The sequence below is a fragment of the Pseudorca crassidens genome, chromosome 14 (genome assembly GCF_039906515.1).
Source record: "Pseudorca crassidens isolate mPseCra1 chromosome 14, mPseCra1.hap1, whole genome shotgun sequence".
NCBI classification, from domain to species: Eukaryota; Metazoa; Chordata; class Mammalia; order Artiodactyla; family Delphinidae; genus Pseudorca; species Pseudorca crassidens.
The window spans coordinates 67,933,038-67,948,818 of record NC_090309.1 but is presented as its reverse complement, the minus strand read 5'-3'; the positions used below and the strand labels follow the sequence as shown (position 1 = coordinate 67,948,818).

Sequence of the window (15,781 nt, the reverse complement as noted above, 5' to 3'; positions counted from 1 at the left end):
AGCTGACACTGCAGTGGAAGGTACTCTTTTAATGCCGCATGGGATGGGGGTGCCCCTCTCTGCCCCCCACCAGGCACCCCAGGCTTTGCACACAGTGTATTCTTAACTGCCAGCATGTGACGGAGCCCATGGAACAGGGACGTGAGAAACGGGCGCCTGGTGGCCCAAATAGCTTAATGAGCCACCCTCAGTGCCTAAGGGACAGTCAGGGGCTCAGGCAGGCACAGGGGAGAAGAGTGGCCGGTGCCTGGAAGGGGCTGAGAGCAGGGCTAAATGAGGCATGCAGAGAAACACGTACCCCCTGGCCCCGGGGAGTCACTGACCCAGCGAGGTGCATAGTAAAAAATGCCAATTTCATTTATCTTCCTGTCTGTGTCTCACCCAGAGGGTGGATGAGCAGATTAAAAAGCTCACTGCATTTATGGGCTGGTTTAATCTTAGCACTTGCGGTCAGAGTTATAACCTCCTCTTTCTGCAGGAAGAACCTTTAATCAAGTTCTTGGGCGCTTGTCTGACCGTGTCACTTCTTTTCTGACAGTGCTCTGTTGGTGATCACATGGGCCTTGGCCAAGTGCCTCAGGCGTAACCTTCGAGGCTAAGGTCACAGCTGCATCTGAGAATGGGCGGCTTTCTTGCTTCACTCTCCTGGCTGCTGACTGTACCCTGACCCTGGTCAGATCTCTCAGAAAGGGTGCCACTGGGAAGAGGTGATCCAGGTTATCTGTCCGAGGATAATAATTCCTTGAAAGTATTCTCTTGAATGCAAGTTCCAGAGGCAGTTCATTGTTACTCCTAGAAAAAAAATGGTTTCATGGCTAATGGCAGACTAAAACCAAGCTGTACTTATATTGTTAATACAGGCCTTCTCAGAGCCTTTAACATGTGGACATCCGAATACTGCTTTCACAGAGCATCGCACCAGGCTGGTGCTCCTTTGAGCACAGGCTGGGAAGTGTCAGCAGCCGCAGAGTGGCAAGAATGGCGGGAGTGGACGCAGGACACACGGTCTTCATCACCTACTGTCACAGGAGTGTCCTGTTCAGACTGCTGTGTGTTATAAGAACAACTCAAAGCGTGTGCTGTGGGGGCGCAAGCATCCGGGCTGTGAGCAGAATCATCTCGAGCCCAAACCCCAGCCAAGCCCGCACTTCCACTCCCCAGTTCACCTCCATGACCTTGGCCCTAGGTGTTCACTTGGCTGCTCTATGAGCCGGCAGTCACTGCCATCCCCGTGGCCAGCCTCTGCGGGACTCACATTCCATGGCCATCTGGACCTCTGGATACACAAGTCCCTTCTCCCCTGCATTCAGAGGAGAAAGAAAGGCTGTCTCAATGTATGAAAAGGGCCTTGCCAGGAATGGCCAGCACATCACGCAGGTACCATGGCTCCTTCCTTCCATGCCCAGCACCGATATCACTCATTGATCACAGCTCTCTTTTTCCAAGTCCGGAAGCAGAGCCCAAGTCTTGTCAACACAGTAATCCAGGCAGCACTGCCTGGATCAAGGCTGGCACACAAGAAAGCTGACTTTCTCTCCCTAACCTAGACTTGTCCACATCCGGCATGGGGAGCTACGGGGAGCAGGATGTCCATCCGTGGCCAGATGTGATGATGGTATTGTCTGTCTCCACTGAGAATTCAGAGAAGGGCAAGGGAGATCCCAGAGGAAGGGCATCTGGGGCCACTGGGACTGGGATCTCTCATGGCTTCCGTTTACCAGGGCCTCTTCCTTGCTTGTGGGAAATGTCATTTGAGCTCCTCACATATTCTGTGATGGAGAATCCGTGATGTCATCCTCATAGGCCAAAGACAAACGCATGCATTCACTCCTGCGAGCGCACTCACCCACTGACCCAGCAGGCATTTATTAGGGGCCTGCTCCCCTCCAGCTGCTGTGCAGAGGAGGCATGTTGGTACTGATTTCCTTAGGGAGGAAGGCGACAGAGAAAATATTGCCTCTGGTTTTTTTGTTTGTTTGCTTTGTTTTGTTTTGTTTTTTAACATCTTTGTTGGAGTATAATTGCTTTACAATGGTGTGTTAGTTTCTGCTTTATAACAAAGTGAATCAGCTATACATATACATATATCCCCATATCTCCTCCCTCTTGTGTCTCCCTCCCACCTTGCCTCTGTTTTGCAGATTGGAACATTCACCCAAACACAAAACAATGGAGTAACTGGCCTTAGGTCAATGGACAGGAGAGACAGATTGACACGCAGAGAGGGAAGACAGATATGAGAAATAGGCCATAAATAGAAGCTGATACTCTGCGTTCCTCGGCCCATAAATACCTGTGAAAAATGGACCCTGGGGTTTGCGACACTGTCTCTTATGACCTAGAAGACATGATCAGACCTCAGGAGTTGTGAGAACTACAGAGATGGGGGAACATTTGTGGGAAATCATCACAAGGCCAGGAAGTGCTGTCCCTGCACGGCTGTGTGATAAGCATAGATGGGAACTCAGGAGTCGTGGTGTCTGGGCCCAGCCATTTCAAGCAGCTGTATCACCCTGGCCTTCCCCTCTCGGGTGTCGGCTTCTCATTTACGAATCGAGGAGGCTGGACTTCAGTAGTGTTTTCCAGACCAAACGCTACTGCACACACGGATGATATGCATTTTCGTCCACCCAAAGCTGGTTGCTGCATCACGGGGAAAGACTGGCCCCCAGTAGCCATCCTCCCCTCATTCAGGGGAATAGAGTTCTAGCTGGGCACAGGGCAGCCCAGCGAGATGCTACGTTTCCCAGACAACGTTGGGCCTCAGGGTGGCACATGACTAGGTCCAGACTCATTGGATCTGAGAGAAAATGGTGTGTGCCTTTACTGATACGTGCCTTCCTTAGGGATGTGTAAGTGGCCCTGGCTTCTTTCTCCTCCCCCGGCTGGGAAATGAGGGGACCTGAGGCAGCTGCCCTGGGCTCACAGATAGAAGCCCCATGTTGCAGATGGCACAACCAGCTACCAGCTCTGGAATCACCTGCCTAGTTGAGAAGTGAACTTGATCTTGTTTGAGCCCCCTGCATTTTCGAGTGTCTTTGTCAGCGCAGTTCAGTTGGTATGTAACAAATAAAACCCTTTTGGGGCAAAATTTTCTCCAAAGTCAATTGGGTAGTTAATTCTGCTTTCTTTTTGGGCTAATCCCCCAGCCTAGTTAGACACTCTGCCTGTCTGAGGCCATTCAAGGATAGTAAGATTTCTGGTGGGTCCCTGGGGGATGAGGATACTGGGCACCAGAACTACTGGATGAAGAGAGGGAATGAGGTTGTCCATGATGGGCCTGGACATGGTGGAGGCAAGGGTGATCACTACTTGTTTCAGCTTCTTGGGCTCACCGAGGCAAGTGATTCTGACTCCTGTGTAGGGGAGCAAGAACCCTGGGGCACCGTGTTCACGGAGAGCCTTACCTGCTCAGCGCCAGTCCCTGTGTAGGCATGCCGACTCACCAGCCCGTTTGCCATCTCGTGGACTCAGTTGTCGGCTTCAAAGGAGAAAAGCAGACCAAGCGTTAAACATTCACACATTCTTCAAAAAGATAGAAAAGCACCATTCGGTCAGCAGCTGGGCTGTGGCCAGATGAAAAGCATCCCTGACTCACGTTGGAACAGCACGTGTTCCTGGATTTCTTTCCTAGAGAGGCAGAGTTTGAAGGCTGTGGGGTGCTTGTGGCCCCAGCATTTCACACCTCAGGAGACCACCCCATGAAAGACAGAAGGCCACCAAGTCCTGAGGACGTGGGCTGCTGGCTTCTCCAATTACTTGCTATCAATGAGACACAACACAAGACATAACTTCTGGGCATTTTGTGGGAGTTGGGAAGATCTACCACCTCCAAGCTATGAGGAATTGGGGTTTAAAGTGCATTCTGGTTTCATGTGGCATTTCAGACTAGGGGTGTGTGACTCAAAGCCCACATGGTTAAAGAGTGAAGGAATTGTCCTCAGGGATACAGTGTTGGCTGTCTCAGAACAGACTCAAATAATTTGGAGGGTCATTCAGGCTTTTCAGAATGGGGTACTCTGCCTTTGGGCTGCTGCCTTTAAAGCCAGTGAGAATCAAAGGACCCCCCGTTCACTCTGGACCCCACTGCTTCCGGTCACAGGGAAGCACTAGGCAAAGGCTTCAGTATCAGACGACAGCATCTGAACCCCTGCTCAGCCACTCACTGGCTGTGTGGCGGTAAGCAGTTTACTTAGTCTCTCTGAGCCCATTTCTTCTGTAAGTGAATTCTGCGATCCCTATTTCAGATGGAGGGCTATCGTGAGGATTAAATGAAGTGGTGTCAGTAAAGCACAGCATCAGTGCTCCGTGATGGTCACTTGGCCATTCCCCTGAATGGGCCAGTGGCTGAACACTCCTGGGCGAGGAAAGGCTCAAACCAGTGCAGCGAGATTCCTGGTCTACTCACCCCGGCCAGGGTGCTGCAGGTCATCAGGGAGCCTGCCTCGGCTACCATCTTCACCACTGTCATCAGGTCAGACGAGGAGGAATGCAGGCTGATGCTGGTGACCACCCCTCCCGTGAGGTCCACCATCAGGGAGGTAGCCATGGTGCAGGTTGACATAGGACCCATGAAACCTGGGAGGGATAAAGGCAGATCAACCCCTGTGGTGCCTTGGGTGCCCCAGAAAAGGAGGTTGTACCCGGACCTCTGCATATTTCCCAGGAAATGGACTTCCCAACCACCCCCGGGCTATGGCAACCTGCCCACCTTCTGTTCTCCTGGATAAAGAATCTAGCAATGCGCCACCATTATCGCTTCCTTCTCCTGGTCTCCTGGGCCTGGGGAGCCCCACAGGTGGCAGCATTGTACAGAGCTTAGGAATGCAGGTGCTGGAGCCACAGGCCAGGGTTGAATCCCAGTCTCACCAGATACTTAGCTGCTTCACCTAGACAAGTTACTTAACCTCCTGGGGCTGGGCTTAGCATAGTGCCTGGCACAAGGGAAGCCTTTAATAAAGACTGGCTATTATTATGATAAGGATCCACTGTTTCAGTATGGAGGTTCCTTAAAAAACTAAAAATAGAACTACCATACGACCCAGCAATCCCACTACTGGGCATATACCCTGAGAAAACCATAATTCAAAAAGGGTCATGTACCACAATGTTCACTGCAGCTCTATTTACAATAGCCCGGAGATGGAAACAACCTAACTGTCCATCGACAGTTGAATGGATAAAGAAGATGTGGCAGATATATACAATGGAATATTACTCAGCCATAAAAAGAAACGAAATTGAGTTATTTGTAGTGAGGTGGATGGATCTAGAGTCTGTCATACAGAGTGAAGTAAGTCAGAAAGAGAAAAACAAATACCATATGCTAACACATATATATGGAATCTAAAAAAAAAAAAAATGGTCATGAAGAACCTAGAGGCAAGATGGGAATAAAGACACAGACCTACTAGAGAATAGACTTGAGGATACGGGGAGGGGGAAGGGTAAGCTGGGACAAAGTGAGAGAGTGGCATGGACATATATACACTACCAAACGTAAAATAGATAGCTAGTGGGAAGCAGCCACATAGCACAGGGAGATCAGCTCGGTGCTTTGTGACCACCTAGAGGGGTGGGATAGGGAGGGTCGGAGGGAGGGAGACGCACGAGGGAAGAGATATGGGAACATATGTATATGTATAACTGATTCACTTTGTTATGAAGCAGAAACTAACACACCATTGTAAAGCAATTATACTCCAATAAAGATGTTAAAAAAAAAAAAGGATCCACTGTTTCCTATTTAACAACAGTGGTAAGTACTGGTTGTGTGCAGGGTACCTTGCTAGGCACTGAGCGTTCAAAGATGGATGAGACCCTGTTCCTGCCCTCCAAGAGCCCACAGTCAACAATTGTCATGCTCACTGTGGCCATAGGCAGCCTCTATTCTTACTCTGTGTGAAGCTTGACCCAGAATCCCCATTCCCATCCTCAGAACTAACCCACTCCCCCCAGAATCACCAGTGAGGTGATGTCACTGAAGGTAACACAGGTGAGGGTGAGGCTTACATAACACATCCCCAAAGCAAACCACCTAGAACTCTCAGACCTGTTCTCCAAAATGCGTCTTCCGAGACTTCCTTGGTGGTCCAGTGGTTAAGACTCCATGCTCCCAATGCAGGGGGCCCGGCTTCGATCCCTGGTCAGGGAACTAGATCCCGCATGCTCCAAGTAAGAGCCCGCATGCCACAACTAAAGATCCCATATGCCGCAACTAAGAGATCCCGTGTGCCGCAATGAAGATTCCGCATGTGGCAACTAAAGATCCTGAGTGCCACAGCTAAGATCCGGCCCAGCCAAATAAATTTAAAAAATAATAAATATTTTAAAAATGCCTCTTCCCACCCTCCCATGGGGTTTCTGCTTCTGGACCCACACCCTGAGACATGCCCTGTCTTATTGCCCTATCTTGTCCTCCTCCCAGTTCTCCCGCAGTCACCTACTAGACAGTCTCCAGATTCAAGAGCCAATCTGCTCAGCCCAACTGCTGGCCTCCCCTCTCGTGAGCTCTCCTCTCGGGCGGGAGGCTGAGCTTTTCAAGGCCCCCTTTTCTCCTCCGGGGAATGGGCTCTTGCGGTTGTGCTGCCAGGTGAAGCGTGAACAGCACGTGGAGAGGGTCTGGATTGTGGAGGTGTGCTTGCTGTGAGCATGATCAGGACAGCAAGTCCATGCTCACCTGCTTCTACAGCCAAACTCGTCCACCCCTTCACAGCAGCACTCACCACCCACATGCTCTCCCCTTAGAAGGACACGTCGGGTTGCTTTGCCTTCCTTGGGTGTCTATTTGCTGTGAGAGCGCGTGGATCACCTTGGAACAGAGAGGAAGTAACTGGGGGTCCCGGGAAGGCTTCTGAGAGGGGTCACAACTCTGAACTGAGTTTTATCCAGGTCCGGACAGTGGGATGGACATTCTGGAGAGGAAGAATCAAATCAGGTAGGCTCCGGAGCCGGAAGAGCGTGGTGGAGTGGGGGTGATGATGGACTGACTGGTATTCCCGGGAGAGAGGGAGGATTGATCACTCACAAGGAGAACCACTGAAGCAGGGGCCACATGAGGTCAGATTTGTGTTGAGAACTCAAGTTCCTGTCGATGGGGTGAACTGGAAAGGTTCCCATGCGCTCCTAAAATATAGGCAGGGCAAACCCACAACAGCATGGAGCTGAGTCAGGCCAGGCATGAGACCCTGCCTCTTGGTGTCAAAGTCCAGTGGGCATGTTCCCACACTACCTGGTCACTCAGGCCTCCGGCCAGGACCTAAGCTTTCCTGTCCCTGACGGGGAAGCAGAGGCCAAGCCCCATACAGGTTGGTAGCCGCAGAAAAGCTCCAGCTGTTGCTTGCTTTCTGGTGACGCAAAACCACGTGGGGGTCAGGCGGGGGTCCACCCTGCTGCTGCCTCTACTGGGCCCGAGGCCTCGGACAAGACCCCTCTCGGTCCTCAGCCCTTCACCTGGATCAGCTCTGGGGCCCCTCAGACACCCCTCTCTCACCATACTTCCACCTCTGCAGTCCTCTCCTCCTGGAGTCCCCCAGAATTCACGTAAACTCACTTCAGCAACTACAGATCAAGCAGCCGCTCTCAGCAGGACACCGTCCCAGGCACAAACACCATGGACGGCGTAGAGAGTCTTGTGTTAATGAAAGCAAAGGCCACAGAACCCAAGGGCCATTCTAGAGGAACCAGGTGGCAGATGGATCTCAACTCGTTATTAAACTGGTTCTAAGTCTTATCTTTCTGTCTCTCCCTCTCTCTGACCAGGGTTGTCTGGTATTAGACTCTTATCTCTGCAGTGTTTTTAGTCAACTGCAAAGCTTCGATCGTGCCTAGGTAGGTCTCAGCGTCTGACTCCCTTGATTTCCCAAGTTTTCTGGCTCTGGGTCCTAGATTAAGAGGCCTTTGCTGAGGGTGCTGGAAGATCACCAAGACTAGGGTTCTGGAACCCATTCCAGAGCCCGCCAGCGTGACCTCCCGTGTTGCCACCCCCCGCTTCTGGCTTCCAATAGAGCTTCACTGGAGCCACACCAGGAAAGCGGCTGCTGGCTCTGCCCCGTCACTCCAGGGCCACTGCCTCAGTGTCTACGGGCCTCGTCTGACGGTCTGATGTCATGCACCTCCCACTCTGCAGAGACACCCAATGCAGGGGAGGGACCCATGGCCAGTGGCCCCCTCTCGGTGACTTCCATAGCCGTCTCTCGCTGTGTCTTCACGATGCCCACGAAGCCTGTCCCAGCAGCAGCTGGGCGTTTTGACAACGAGCGCTCCCTCTCTGCTTTACAAACACGCGCTCACAGAGCCTGCTCATGCTTCAGGGACAAGTCAACTCTTCTTAGCTCCCTTTGCTGCCAGGAAATAGAAGGGGAGGGAAAGAGGGAGAGCACTGTGTTCGCCACACCTGTCACTACGCGTGTCACCTGAACCCAGGAATTCTGAGAGAGCCTTCTTCTCACCCCTCGGCTTCCGCCTCATGTTGGGGAACCGTCTACATGCCTGGCAGGGACGTGAGAGGGGGGAGAATTCAGATGTCAAATCGGGATCCAAAAAGGAAAGGCTATAAACTGAGCCACAGAGATTCCAGAAAGGGTGCTAGGCAGCTTACCAGACCTTGTCTCCCACTCTCCTATTTTATGACCTCTGGGGAAAAGAACCCTGCAAACAAAGATTTTTTTTCCCTCCACATCTGACTCACTTGACCAATTCATTTCTGACTCCCCAGCTGCAAGAATGGTTGAAAGTTTGGGATCCACATGTTCACTCGGTATTGCCTACGCCCTTGGAGGGAAAGAGGACCATCTCCACCTGGACAGGTGGGTTCTCTATGCTTGCGCTGTGGTCTCTCTGTGCCAGACACTGAGTTCCAAAGACGCAAAAAAACAAATCATTTTCCTCTAGGACTGACAGTATCAAGAAATGATGGAAAAGCACGTGACTGGGGAGGACAGACCTGATCCCAGCCTGGCCTCAAACACGGTGTGACCTTGGGCAAGTCATTTCACTGCCCCTCCCCACCCCAAGCCTCAGTTTCCTCATCTTTCAAAGAAGGTAGGGTTTGATGCTGACAGAGGCTCCGTCTAGCTCTGATGTGCTGTAATTCTGTTTGATTTCCTCCTGCATTCTATAACCCCCTTCTTTGGATGGAGGGGAAAGCTTTTAAATTGCTTTGGAGTTTGAAACATTTTCTCCTGCACTAGATTTCTTCAGGCAGTGGAATGTGGATTCTGGGTCCAGTTTCCCATTTCTTTTCAAGCTGAATGATTGCTTTAGGTCAGCTGTTAACAAAAATCGGGTCAAAGTCATCATTTCATCTGCGAGCTTTCTAATTCTCCAAGTGAACTGCCGTGTTCCCCCCTTTCAATAAGGAAAAAAAAAAAAGAGGCCCTGGAGTGGTGAGCACTGAATCCACCCCGGAAAGATAATGGCAGTGTTTGCATAAGTAGCTTAGAAGTGAATTAACCTCCCCAAACATATGGATGGCTTCATCCACCTCGCCTGTTTTCTGGGCTTCATTCTCAAATGCTAACGACCAGCTCTTCCTGACGCTGGAAATGAGCAACAGCTCTAGTTTTGCACAAGCTGGGCTCAAACGAAAGAATGCACGAAAAGAGCCCCTGAGATGTGCTTCCAGAAGGACAAGGACTGGGGTAGTCTGCGGGGTCGTAACCACTCCTCAGGGCCCGGGACTGGATGGGGCGAGGTCTTCGGTCTTGCCAAATGATGTCACTTGATCAGACGACCAAAAGCCTCAGTAGACTCATGTTAATCGCTTACACCTGCCATCACATCACTATTCAGAGCCTTGGCTTCCGCATTTGTCATTATGAGGCATTGGTTAGGAAGATCTTTGGGGAACGTGATTCCAGGACACTCTCCACTATTCATTTTTCTCCTGAAATGTGTGGGCCCCTGACCTTTTGTCTCCTAGCATTGGCTTCCAGCTCTGATGTGTCCCTCACTTGTGTGGGTCTTGATGACAGCGACCTCTCACACACACACGTACTCTTGCACACCCCGCCTGAGCCAGCGTGAGCGTCTCTCCCAGCGCCCAGCACAGTGCCTGGATTATGATTAAATGCACCATACACAGCTGTTGAATAAAAGCAACCCAAACTGTCTAAGTGGAACAGGTGACTTGGGGAGTTTATAAGTCCTCGAGCTTGTTAACACCAGCAGGTAGCCCCTGACTCATGGTGTTTGGACCATATAATAATAAACAGCTCCCGCCCTGCCCCCCAGTCATAAATGCAATCTCACGGCAGCCACACCAGGTCCCCAAGTGTCCCGCCCGGGTCACTGCTCAAATCACCCCCCCCTCATATCTCCTCTCTCTTTTCTGAAATCCTACCCATCCTTCAAGGCCTCGCTCAACGCCACCTCCTCTGTGCAGTCCCAGCTGAATCTCTGTGAGTCAGAACTGCTGTCTCTCTCCTCTGCCCCTCTCAGCAGACTTTGAACATGATACTACATTTTATTGGGGCCCGTACACCAGCCCTTACAATAATACCGTTGTCAGTGCCTATTTCTGTCCAGCTCTGCCCTGCCCACCCCTCGCCATGTGTCTCTGGGTCCCTCCTCTGGCTCCAGCTGAGCCTTGCGCACAGTGATTATTTATGGAGGATGCCCAGCGAGGGGGCAAAGGCTCTGAGGCTCCCAGGGGCATCGCTTGCATTGAGCAGAGCCGCCGAAAATCTTAGCGCCGGCTGGTGGGGAGCGTCAGCCGGGGCAAGTGGCTGGGCAGGCAGGGCCAGCATCCAGGCCCTGGGCAGAGGGACGGGCCCATCCTTACTTGGCGTAGGCTTTCTCCAGCAGGCTCGGCCAGAACTCTTGTTTGTTGCGAGGATTAACGAAGTACTCACTGTTCAGGACAGGTAGGCGATCGTCAATCACCACTTCCACCCGCTGGCCACACTGCCAGAACGGGAGGAGAGAGAGAGGAATATACGCCTTAGTAGAGTTGGGGCAGGAGGGAGGTGCTGGCCCTCCGACCCAGGCCAAAAGATCACCACCTTTGCCACTTAACCACCACAGTGCAACAAGGAAGTCTATCCAGACCAAAATTCCAGCCCAGGTTGGCGCACGGGGGACCGGACTGTCACCTCCACTGACAGGTGAGTCACAGATCAAGTTAATCAAGGAAAATACAGCAGGGAGGAAGGAGTCTTGGGCTCCAGCTGGACTTTGTGGCTGACTCCTGCCTCACTTTGGCAAGTCCTTTGTGAGATTCAGGCGCACTGAAGACTCTCCAGGTACATCTCGTCTACAAAATGGCAGTAGGGGGAGCAGATGCTGAGTAGCAAAGGAGAATGGGAGATATAGAGTGTTGTGATGGGGAAGGAGAGCCTTTAGGGAGCTGAAGGCTTGAGAGAGGAGGCAGGATTCCAGCAGGTGGCGAGGCGCAGGGAAGGCATCCCAGATGCGGCGGCGACAGTGTGGGCGGAAGCCTAGGGGCCGAACAGTGAGGTTGCTCGGGGACTGAGCAGTTACAGCCTCACCCTGGCCCTCCTCTCCTCACGTCCAGCTGTCTCTGCCAGCAGAGCAGCCGCCATGAAGCGGGCTGGCACTGTTGCTGCTAAGCGTGCAAATGAACCAGATGCTCCTCTCCAAAACAGAGTGGTTTAATCTTCAGCATTCAACTCTTAATGGTTCACCCGGGGGCATTGCCAAATGAGGATAATTCATAACAAAGCCAGCTTTTTGGAGTTGGTTTGCTGGTCTCTGGATCAGCAACAGGGCTTCTGGCTTCAGGCCTGAGTCTTGACAAGATTCAGGCAAGCCTCCGATAGTCGGGCTTGGAGTAAAGCTGGGTGGATGCAATCCATCATCTGCTCGGTGGTGACAGGGAGACTTGCCCACAGCCGGATGTCCCAGATGTTGGGCTTTTGCATACAGATGAGGATGCACTTTCGAAGCAGGGAGGGAGACCAAGACAGAGATGTCAGTGGAGACAAGACAAAGAAGATGTCCTCGCAGTCTTTAATGACAGTGCACTGGAGCTGGTGTTGCCCCAGCTGTGGATCTGCTTCCCGACTGCAGTAAGATGCACAGGAGGGTGAGGCTGGGAGCCAACAGGGATGCTATTACAGTGAGATCGTGAAACCTGTCCGAAGCATCAGGGAAGCTAACGCTAGCTCCTTGAAGGAGGATACTAGAAGGACAGACCCATCTGGATGTGGGGTTTAATTGGATAGCAAAGTGTAGTAGGTGGTATCCAGTCAGTGGAACCGTGCTCCAGTCCTGGTTTTGTTTTTTTGTCCCGAGCAATAGATATTGGATAAGACACTTAATTCTCTGTGATTCAGTTTCCTCATCTGTCAAATGGTGGTAAGAGTAAGAGCTACCTCCTACTGTGATGGGATCAGATGAGTGTGTGAAGGTGAGATCACAGGTTTGAAACTGTTTCTCGACAGGCTTTTCGTTCAGCACTTAGGTTAGTGCCTGGCACACAGTAGGCCATAAAGAATGAGTGAGTCCTGGCTTGAACGAGATCCTCTTGTTGGTTCTACCCTCACTCACATCTTCCCACACCAGTAATGCTGACCAGACTTGTTCTCCCTCTACAAAGGGAACCTCAGATAAGATCATCGTTCCCAAAAAGGATGAAAATGGCCTGACTGGTGGTCAAGAATGAGGTCACCGATCTGTGTTTCCTGGTTCACTGCTCTGGGTGAGGAGGGCTGGCGCCTGGATAATGTCTGCGCCCTTCAAGAAGCTGGCTGGTGCCATTGAGCCAGTACCCAAGTGTCTGAGGGAAACCAGAAGTGTTTTGGGCAAAGCATCCAAGTTGCCCAGGCACTGGGCCCTTTCCAGAGAAGAGTGCCCAAGCTAAGAATGATGAGATGTACAGAGGTCAGCACTTGTAGCTATTTCTGGGGAACTGTGGGACTATCTTCACCACCCAGAAGGGCAAAGCATGTCCAGCCTGGGCCTCAGTTTGTCCTCAGTTTGTCACCCCACCAACACTTGCACCCCTGAGGTGAGCCCAGACACAGCTAAACACTGCACCCTCTGGCTAACTCCTCAGTATGACCCTTGGACCAGCAACATCAGCATCATCTGGGAGCTTGTAAGAAGACCTAGCATGCAAATAATTGGACTTCAGGAAGAGAGAACAGGATAAAGGAGGACACCCAGAAAAAAATGGAGGGAAACAGCTGAGCAGAAAAAGGAGGCAGGTCTTCAGAACGAAAGTGCTCACTGAATTCCAGGAGAGATTAATCTTGCCTGGAATTCACGCATCTGGACATTTCTAGAGAAATTTCTGAACCAAGGAGAGAGATCACCTCATATAAACTTGCAATTTGAGAGAATATGTTGCATACAAGGTCAAGAGAATAGATTAGCATTGGATTTTTCTTCTGCAACATTGGGGAAGGTACAAGACAATGGAGAAACGTTTACAGATTCTTGAGGAAAAGGAATGTAATCCAAAAATCCTAAACCCAACCGAAATATTGTTCTTAAGTAAGAGCAAATGAAAAATACTCATGTAATCTGAGAAAACTATTCAAGGAACTACTCCTACCAAATGTGGATGAAATTGGAACAAAAATCTTAAGACAAAATGAAGGCTGAAACAATGGTGAGTAATGAGTTCTGAATATGCTTTGGACAAGAAATATACTGGTAACATAGTGAAAATGAAATTGATAGTGAAAGGATATAATAGGGAAATGTAAGTAACAGGAAGCTGGAGTAGCAAAGTGAATATCGGATAAAGAGGAATTCAAGTTCAGAAGCATTAAATACAGCAAAGAGGGATATTGTGTAAGCTTTATTGCAACAACCTGAGAGCAAGAACATAAATATTTGGGCACCAAAGAATATAGAAGGAAAAGTATAAAGCCAGAACATGAGGAACCCTCCAAACTATAACTTTGGGGAAGAACTTTAACTCACTTCTTTTAGAATATGACAAATCAAATAGACAAAAAATAAGCCAAGATAGAAGAGATAATTGCAGATTACACAATCTGCAAATCAGGGAGCTTGATTCCATATATCATGGATATATTATCATGGATAATATATACTCTTCTCATATGTCCATGAAGCATCTATAAAAACTGTTGTGGACCTGGCCATGAATAAAACTTTAATAATTTCCCCAAATGTGAGAGTTTATGATGATCAGAATACTCTGATCATCATCTAATAAGTCTAAAATTCTACAACCAAGAGATGATCCCCTATAAAACTAAATCAAAACTAAAAACATCATAAAAAAGCTAAAAACATATTAACTTAAAATTAATAAAAGACATTTGATATTAAAATTGATGGATACAGAAAAGATCTGAGAAGGAAAATTTTAGTCTTAAATCTTTTATCATGAATAAAAAAAGAAAGAATATTAAGTGTATAGTTTCAGAAAACAAAAAACCAATAAAACTGACCAGGAGAAAGTAAATGGGAATTAATAAAAATAAATTGAAATTAATTATATGGAAATCAAAACCCTAAAAGAAAAAGAATAGAAAGAACAATGAAAATTGAAAGTTGAGTCATTCAAAAACTAATACAGTAGACTGGTTGGATTAAGAAGAGCTGGATTAAGAAAAAAAGGAAAAATAAAAATATAGTTTAGGGATTAATAAAGTTGACTTAATCACAAATTAGAAGAAATAAAATAAATTTTCAGAGAATTATATAAGCAACTTTGGTGCAATAAATTTGGAACTACAGAAGAAACAGTTGGTTCTCTTGGCAAAATATAAATTTCAAGAATTAACTCTAGAAGAAATAAGAGGCCCAAGCAGATCAACAGCTATTGAACACATCAGAAGAGTTTAAGAAATCATATTTAAAAAGGAGATAGAAGGGCTTCCCTGGTGGCGCAGTGGTTGGGTGTCCGCCTGCCGATGCGGGGGACACGGGTTTGTGTCCCGGTCTGGGAGGATCCCGCGTGCCACGGAGCGGCTGGGCCCGTGAGCCACGGCCGCTAGGCCTGTGTGTCCGGAGCCTGTGCTCTGCAACGGGAGAGGCCACAGCGGTGGGAGGCCCGCGTACCGCAAAAATAAATAAATAAATAAAAAGGAGATAGGTCCAGACGATTTAACTATTGCCTATTTTACTTTTAAAGAACAGATAATCAATGATTAACAGCCATTATACAAATTATTTCAGATCAAAGTAAATCTCAATAGGTTCATATTAAAACGCAAGCATAACTCCACAGTAAAAACAACGAACAATGGGAAGCCAATTCCACATGTGATACAGATGTAAAAATTCTAATAAAATTTTTAGCAAATTTAATCTAACAGTGGATTAAAAGAATGACAAACCAGGAAAGTATGTCACTAAAACCAAGAGACAGCAGGATTTTGCTCTTGTCACTCTTATTCAAAATTGCAACCTTCTAATTAATGCAACAAGGCAAAAGAGCAAAATAAGCTCTATAAATATTAAAAGAAGAGGCAAAATTATCTTTGTGGATAATATAACTAAAAAAAAATCCAGACACTACTAAAGAAAAAAATTAGAACTAATAAAAGAATTTGGTAAGGTGGCTAGATACAACTTAATATAAAACAAGGAATAGCTTTCCTCTTTTTAGCAACGTCTAGTTAGAAAAATCATTCATATTAGCTACAAACTTGTAAAATATCTGAGAATACATTTACCAAGAGGGGTATAGCATGAATATCGAAACATAACTATAACATTTTACTGAAGGGCATAAAACTAGTTCCAAATAAATGGAAAGATATACTGTCTTTTTGGAAAGGAATAACTACAGTAATAAAAGTTTGATTTTTCCAAATTAATACATAAATTTAATGCT

General features: G+C 48.5%; 1 protein-coding gene across 1 annotated transcript in view; it reads right to left on the bottom strand.

Moving 5' to 3' along the window:
• CAPN13 (calpain 13) overlaps positions 1–15,781 on the bottom strand; it is a 53,427-nt gene that overhangs the window by 24,574 nt on the left and 13,072 nt on the right. The window contains 6 exon segments of the mRNA XM_067703861.1: positions 3,408–3,481; positions 4,405–4,532; positions 4,534–4,578; positions 10,784–10,941; positions 11,847–12,024; positions 12,079–12,142. Of these exon segments, the coding sequence (XP_067559962.1) occupies positions 3,408–3,481; positions 4,405–4,532; positions 4,534–4,578; positions 10,784–10,941; positions 11,847–12,024; positions 12,079–12,142 (647 nt within the window).